The sequence below is a fragment of the Arachis stenosperma genome, chromosome 6, assembly GCF_014773155.1.
Source record: "Arachis stenosperma cultivar V10309 chromosome 6, arast.V10309.gnm1.PFL2, whole genome shotgun sequence".
NCBI classification, from domain to species: Eukaryota; Viridiplantae; Streptophyta; class Magnoliopsida; order Fabales; family Fabaceae; genus Arachis; species Arachis stenosperma.
This window is the reverse complement of record NC_080382.1, coordinates 95,044,099-95,052,762: the sequence shown is the minus strand read 5'-3', so window position 1 is coordinate 95,052,762 and position 8,664 is coordinate 95,044,099. Positions and strand designations below refer to the sequence as shown.

The following is an 8,664-nucleotide window of genomic DNA, read 5'->3' as shown; positions in this document are numbered from 1 at the left end:
TCCTCTGCTTCAGATCAAACGCTAGGTCAATGGTCATCCAATCTGAACGGGGTAAAGCTCCTGCAGTCCATTCCCTTTGTGATCCTACTCAAAGCGCCACAGACAAGGTCGGATCTTTCGGATCAGAGAATGCTGTTCCATTGATTCTAGCCTATACCACATAGGCCCTAATCGCCTCGTACCTCAGCTGAACTGATGTCTCCAAATTTCCAACGAAGTCGTGGATTAGCCGTCTAAGAGATGTATAATCAAACTTGTGGTTTAGTACTATCCCGTCAAGGACTCGCAAGAAGCCGTGTAGAATAGGGATGATGGTCAAGTTACACTCCCAATTCATTAGGATGAAAAACGAAGATACATCTTAGAATGGAATCAAGCATAGATTGAAATAGAACAATGATATTATTAATCCATAAGAATCAGCAGAGCTCCTAACCTTAACCTAGGAGGTTAGTGACTTATAGCTTACAAAAAGTAGTAATGTATTAAAAAATATGGCATAAGGTCATGAACAAGGGTGATCCTCATTCTATATATACTAATCTGATAACTAAAAATTATAAAAAATATGATAGAATAGACTAGAGCTGCGAAATCCATCCTTGGGCCCACTTTGGTTGAGTACCTAAGCCGAGCTTGGTGTCCACTTGGAGGAATGGGAGCTGAACTACACTGCCTTGTGCTTGTAGTGGGCGTTGAATGCCCTCTAGGGAGTGGTTGGCATTCAACGCCAGCTTTGGATCTCCTTTGGGGTGTTTGACGCCAGCTAGGGGGTAGCTCTTTGGTATTCAACTTCCAGAATGGGCAGGCTCTTTCGAAGAAAAGTATAAATCATTATATATTGCTGGAAAGCTCTGGAAGTTAGCTTTCCAACGTCATTGAGAATGCGTCATTTGGACCTCAGTAGCTTCAGAAATGCTCGTTTGACTTCACGGAGGTTTGATCCTAACAGCTTCTGCTACGCTTTCCTTGCCTCTGAATCAGACTTTGCCAAAACTCTTCAATTTTAGCCAAAAAATACCTGAAATCATCTTAAAAAACACAAAATCAAAGTAGAATCCAAAAATGTGAATTTTTCACTAAAACCTATGAAAATATAATAAAACTTAAACAAAACATAACAAAAACTATATGAAAATGATGCCAAAAAGTGTATAAAATATCCGCTCATCAGTAAACTTCACTATATTTGTTCATTATCGTATTATCAGATGAGTTGTTTGGTTCTCTTAGGGGGCGACTTATTGATAGCAACAAAAATATAGTCATGGCAACCTTGACAACAATTGGTAATGTTGCATCTGCGATGGGACCAGCTGTAGAGAAGGCAAGCAAGGTGATTGGATCATTTTCTGCTTTTGTGTTTTCTATCTTGTTAATAATCTTGTGTTGTCATCTCAAGTTGTGCTTTATTTTTCGTTTCATGGTATTCTCTTTGATATATTGAAATCCTTTGGTGACAACAAGAAGCATATGAGAGAATGTGCAGTCAATACTTTGGATTTGTGGCTTGCTGCTATTCATCTTGATAAAATGGTCTGTTTCAATCTTTTTTCAAGTGATTCTTCTGTCTTGTGTCTATCCTGTGAGTATGCTACTATTGTAGGTTCCTTATATTACAATTGCTTCTAAACTTGGTGCGGAAGGGGCGTAAAGACCTTTTTGATTAGTTATCTAGGCAACTTTCTGTGCAAAGCAGTTTTGCTGAAGCTGCACAACTTTTGAAGCCAGCCTCTGCTGCAATGACAGTAAGTTTTGGACATTCATGGACCAGCTCTAGCTTTAGTTCTTGAGAAGTTGAAACCATATGGAGGCCTTTAAGGTAAGGTTTTGTATCATAGCTCATTCTTAATCTACTTTGTTGCTCAGTGTTAATGATAAGGTACTGCTAAGCTCTGTATACCATAATCTACTTTAAATCTTCAAAAAGAGTTGATGGATGAACTGTCAACTATGTTGCCTTACATGAAAGAAGATAGAGAAAGAATGGTGATTCGAAAGTTTAAGTTTGAGGACCCATGCATTGAGCAGATTCAAGATCTAGATGTGAGTCCATTTTTAACCAATGACCATGCGTATATTTTATGTGATTTTTGAATTGTAATAAATTTCTGTCCAACATGCTTATGATGCAGAGTGATATGATTAGGTACTTCAGAGAGGATTTATATAGGAGATTCTTAAGTGCAGATTTTAAGAAGCAAGTTGATGGACTAGAAATGCTATGTGTGGGACTGGTACTTTAGTAGCATTTATATTATAATTTTGAAACTGTTGCTATGTGTGGGACTCAATTCTGGGTTACGAGTATGAACCCATCCAGGATGATCTTGAACTTGGAAGCTCTAATTTCCTTGTGGTTCTCATCTAGATTCAAATGTTCAATGAGAAAGAGGTAATCTTAACTTGCTTGCATTTGCTTATCTCTAGTCTCTATTTTCCTCTGCCTCCTCTTTTTTATTTCTGTGAAATTTGGTTGGTTTTTTTTAGTTCTTTTTCTGTGTGTATATATAGGTATACAAGGTGTCAATTGGTGCAGCTTGTAATTTTTTGTGGGCTGTTGATCGTCTTGTCATCCAAGTTCTTGATGATTCTACCGAGCCTGCAATCAAGGTACTCTTATTATTGATACAGTAAAATACTTTTATTAGAAATTGTGTGATTTTTTAGTAAAAGGTAATGAGTTTTAGGAGATATGTGTTGCTAATAAAAAATGAAAAATAATGCAGCAAATGGTGGAGATGCAATATTTGATGTTGATTTCGGGCCTGAGCCTGATTTTTTGAGAAGAGCCATTCCCTTCTTGATTGGCAATCCTGACATGGCTCTTGTTCAAGCTTGTTGGAGATTTGGTAAATAAAATCCCAATCTTATGCTTTCTTTCTTCAATTACTTTTTGGAATGAGTTGCTTAGTAAATTAAATTAGGCAAAAGTTAATAACTACTTGAACGTACTTATTGTTCTGGTGATAAAGTTAAAAGGTCACCCAGTTCATTTTTATTTCCCTTGATTTTTACTTTAACTTCACTATTCTTTTTACTAACTAGTAATATTCTAAAATTATTTGCTCTTGAATTTGATTGATTTATAACATAATTGATAACCTTGGTCATCTTGAGAAATAAAGAAATATGATTTTAATGAGATTATTACAATTTGTGCTCTTGGAGCAGCTGCTCGCTGGTAGTTCTGCCCCCTGCACAGCTTCCATAGTTTTGAAGATTTAAGCGAGACTATGAAGGTATCATAATTTTTTTTAGGTTTCATTTGTATGTTAACTCAGTGCTGTGAATTTTGATGAACTTTCAGATAATAGATGATGCATTAACGTATAGTGGTATTGGCTGTAATTGGACACTACCACCATATGGTTTGTCACTATTCTTTTTGGTGTGAAATTCCACTACTTAGTATAGCTATATGTTTGTTGTATTTGTTGAAACCTCAGCTCAGACATCGAGTATTTTTGTTTTTTTTTTTTTTTTTAATGTAACTGGTGTTTCAAATTTGAACATGCTCAACTAGTGCCAACTTATATGCATCATTCATGAGAAAACACTCTTTGTAGACAACATAGTTCCAACCTTCTTCTATATTGAGAGAAGCTTAAGATTTTTATTTTGATTCATCATGACTACTTGCTATCGTTGCAGTCAATGCAATGTTTACATTCTATTTGTCAATGTTCTATGTGATTTTAATGCATACTTTTTACTAATGATTTTTTGATAATGGCATGAATGTTTTTACATTAATTCAGTTAATGAAATGAGATGGAAATTTTCATTTGTTCACTTTCCTATTAGAAAAATGTACCTATATTTTTTTATTTGGGAACCCAATGTATGAAATTTAAATATGCCTTTAGCCTCTAATATTCTGAATTCTGATGCTATACCAAGTAATGAGAGTTAATATTAATATATTCAGGTCAGAGGTGACTAGCTATGGAAAGCTGATATCTACACATATGACTCAGATCTTGTTGCAGGTACGTATTATCATAAAAAGGGGGCTACTAGTTTTGATTACTAAGTGACAAATTTGACATATGGTTAAAATTAGTACTAATTTTACAATTTATTGTATAGTTCTCATGCATATAGGTTACTGTTACCCAACAGCTTCTCCATCTCCAGCAGTTATACAAGAGTTGCGTGCAACTATTTGTGTGCTACAAATTAGTCCGGATGTTGTTTAAGAATTAGTTTAGATTTTTTCTAACATAGAATTGTAATTTTTTTTAAATATTTATTTTGAAAGTTGAATTTATTTTTTATAAAATGTTTTATTCATGTTTTTATCATGTACATAATTCATATAAATTAATGGAAGATTAAGTTTTTAGTAATTTATTTTATTTGAAAGATTAACTTATTAGTATTTTTATTTTTTTATTTTTCTTTTTTTTATTTGAAAAAGAATTAGGCCACGTTTTTAAAGTGCAACGATAAATTTTTAATTTTTGGCATGCTTTAAAAACGTGTCAATAGATAAAAGCGTGGCAAAAAGTAAAGCATACTAATTGATTAAGAAAAACGTGGCAATAGATCAATCAGTACGTTGACAAATATGACCTTTTCAAAAACGTACTGATAATTCAAAAAACGTGACGAAAAATTATCAACACGCTTTTTTGCACTTTTCGACCTACTTTAAAAACGTGACAAAAAACTTATTTTCTTATAGTGATGTACACACCGCAATGTAATTCAGTCTTCTTTCTTTCGCCTCATGTCTTCTCAGCTTGTCTTGTGTTGTGGAGGATTCTCGCACTCTTTCAATTATATACATAAATCTTGCTCGGGAATAAGTTTTTGTTTTTCAACCATCTCCGAATTGAAGCAATATTCGCTATAACGAATTTATTTAAGGTTTTAATGTTTTATAACACTTCGAACCTAGGATCGGAAATGGTTTTCTTATAAAGGTTTTTAATGATGAAAATTTTTCTTTATTAGTACTTATTTCAATCTATATTAATCGGTATTTACATATAAATTTTAAGATCTTAATGCTTAATACCTATTTTTTCTTAAGAAAAATATTAAGAAATTATTAGAATTTATTATTATTGGTCATCATTTAGTCATTAACTTAATTCATTTATTTAATTTTTTTAGTTTAATAATTTAATATATTTTATTTCATACTTTTAAATATTAATAACTAACTAATGACCAAAAATAATGAATTTTGATTGTCCTCTAACATTATTTTTATAAATAAATGACAAAATTGAGTATTTATTCGCTCTCTTCTCCTTAAAAGATTGAGAAAAGATTATCTCAGCATGGCAACATAAAATACTAGAATAATGAAATGTAAACACTACATGTCTTCCATCCATTAGGAAGATATGCATGAAGAAAAGGTGATTGATATGGTTGATCACAAGACGAAGTAGTTATTCTCATAATATAGGGCATTGCAATTTACATGCATATCTTTCTAAAATTATTGTTATTATTGAACACTCTAATTGTAGCAAAGAGGCAATTATAATGAAATTAAAGAAACTAGTAAGTGGTTAAGTAATTAACAAATTACGCTTCATATATAACTTAATAATCATATGGAAGCCGCCTTCTTCTGCGAATTTTCGTTGATGGAGTAGTTCCAAGTAGTTATACCTGTGCTTTCATGGTTCCGGCAGTGAAGATCCTAAGAACCAATCGATTTGCTCCCAATCGAGAAATGGCTCGTTAGCGTTTTCCACATCCTCCGTCCGATGAGAACACTGTCCGTGGTCTTCGGAGCACGAACTCTCCGGTGAGCTACCTGCACCTGAAGATTTCTCCACCGTTTGATTATGTTGATGATGATGATCAAAAGATGATGAACCGTTATTCTGGCTAGGAGGATACGTGTCCCTCCTTGGAGGTGGTCTTCTATCAAATGCCCTCAAACATTTTGCTTTCTTGTACACTCGGCATAAACTGAATTCTTGCCTTAACTGCACTCATTAAAATAAATAAAAAAAATTATTTTTTGAAATTATAATAAATTTAATTTTGCACATGAAAATTAACCATTAAAATTAGACACTCATATAAATATATATTAAAATATAAAATATATATTAAAAATAAATTAAATAATATATGTATTTATATATATATAATAACTAATTTTAATAACAAATTTTGATGATAAATAATATTTTTTATGATAAATTAAGAGAATAAATTATAACTTCCAACCATTTTTCTAAAACTTCGTTATAAGGTTTGTGACTTAAATAATTACAACTCAATTCTGGGAATTCGTGTTCTCTAACAAAATCCCTTGGATGATGTAATAAATGGATGTCATCACCTTGACTCTCTAAAGTTTTGGTGTGCAAACAAGATCAACAATTAAATTAGATTATAAAAAAATAAAAATATATTAATTAAAAACCATGATGCTGGAAACTAATAAGATTGATTAGAGTTGAGTATACGTGGTTGTTACCATAGGAACCGCCCTGTTGTTGGAGGAAGAAGAAGGGTGATGAGTGTCAATGGCTTTATACTCATTCATCTTCCAATCGGTTTTAGTTCCGTTAGGAGCTCTACCGCAGTAGAAAACCATGGTTCTCTTCATTCCGATGACGCGATTATCTGAAGAGAAAACATGGTTAGGGGAGCCAGTGGCTTTCCAGTACCCAGTTGTTGTGAGCCTCTTCGGCCTCCCTCCACGCGCTTCGCTTTCTTGCCGCGGAATGAAAAAGAACCACTGCTCGCTGTCTCTAACACTCGCCTCTCCCGATATTTCTGAACACAATATAAATATATATGTTAAAATCTTTGCAAAACTATATATTATATAAAAGGAAATTAAGATTGTAGTTAATAATTACGTGGGAGTTGGCTTGGACTATATTCATATATATCAAGAACTGGAATAACCCGATTCATGTCCTCCCTCACTCCTTCAAGCTTGTTCCGTAGATAGAATGAAATCAGCTCCTCTTCCGTAGGGTAGAAACGATAACCTGGTGGCATGTTTTCCATCTTCTCCACCTCTTTAATTCAATTTTGTGTAGTGCACTTCTCATGAGCTTCTTATTTATATATATAGATCCATCACCACTAGCGGTTTCGGAGAATTAGTGAGTAGGAAAAAGTTCGGCAAAAATGCAATTCCAATGCTAATAATTAATAATTAATAGTGTAAACAGAGATACGAGTGAAATGAGAAAATTTTGCACCATCATCCCTACTTTTACTTGGAAATTTCCCAGTCTCTCCACGCGCTTCCAACATCCTAATCATTCTTATATAGGTGTCCGTACATGGCCTTTAATAAATGGAATTTAGATAGTACTTGTCTTAAAGAATACACATTAAAATTACTGATTAAAAAAGCTTTTAAAAAAGTAACAAAATTTAAGTTTTAATATATTTATTTAAATAAAATATTATAATAATATATTTTATATGTGTCCTAAAAGTACATACGAGCTAAACAAAATTCAAACCTTCTTTCTTAACTTTTGCTATTTCGTTAGTTCCATACTTTGTATTACTACAAGAAAATACAAGAAGTCAATTTTTAGATGGCTAACATTAGTTAACTTTGTTTTAAAATTTATAATTCAAAATTTAGAATTTAAGATAAATAAAATATTTTTTTAAAAAAATTAATTAATATTGATTAAAAAATTAACTCTAACATTATTCATATTATTATAATTGAACAATGATACTCTCCCTTTCTTAAATTATTAAGAAATTTATTTTATTAAAAAAATAACATCTTCAAATACGTCATTTTTTTATTAAATTTAAAGAGTAAAAGAAACGGTTAATATGAAGAGAAAGGAAAATATTGAATGTTAACCGTACCCATGCTTTTGATAATTTATATTAATAAATTAATAAATGTAAGAGAATGAACCTAGACAAGTGCATGTTTTGTATATAAATGAAAAATTTTAGATAATTAATATTATTTAACTGATATAAATAAAGAATAAAATTATTTTGAATAATATATAGTCTACTTATTTATATTACCTTTTTCACTTATAATAATCTAAGCATAAATGTAAGAGTTGATCATACGTTGACCAAACAATTTTTAGCCATTTAATAGGGTTTATTTAAAATGCTAAACATATTTAACCTTACTAAAAATAAATATATTATGAACTATGAGGAAAATATTATCACAAATTAAAAAGAGTATTGATGGATTGTTGAAACAAAATGTTATAAGACAGAGATGAAGAGAGAAAGGGATTGAGCAATAAAAAAAGACTGTATTGAATAGTCTAGTTAAATGTATATATACATACAAGTGCTAAAACTCGAAAAATAATAGAATAACAAATTCTAGAACTAAGAGTAACTAATTACAACTGCAATGTAACTAACTTATCAAGTGTGTTATAAATAAATAAGCTGACTATTCTAATATCTCTCCTCAAGTCATATATGTTGTAGGAGTGTAAATTATCGAACCGGACCAAAAATTACTGTAAATCGAATCGAAAATTACAACAATCGATTTGAAAATCGAAAAAATCGATTTTTTTTTTGTTTTTTCTGACAAAACCGATCGGTTTGGTTCAGTTTTTAGTTGGCTTGATAGAAATCTAATCGAACCAAACCGAATCGAACATATGCATCCATTTCAATGTTTTAACCATTTTAATTTAACCTAACAACAAAAAT

At 31.6% G+C, this 8,664-nt stretch overlaps 1 protein-coding gene across 1 annotated transcript; it reads right to left on the bottom strand.

The window, feature by feature from the left end:
• Positions 1–5,388: 5,388 nt before the first annotated feature.
• Positions 5,389–7,110, bottom strand: LOC130936286 (NAC domain-containing protein 90-like). Its single transcript, XM_057866332.1, has 3 exons — positions 6,846–7,110; positions 6,458–6,759; positions 5,389–5,957 (listed from the first exon to the last, which is right to left on the bottom strand). Exons 1-3 carry the CDS (start codon positions 6,997–6,999, stop codon positions 5,643–5,645), a joined length of 771 nt encoding a protein of 256 aa, XP_057722315.1. The 5' UTR covers positions 7,000–7,110; the 3' UTR covers positions 5,389–5,642.
• Positions 7,111–8,664: the final 1,554 nt, after the last annotated feature.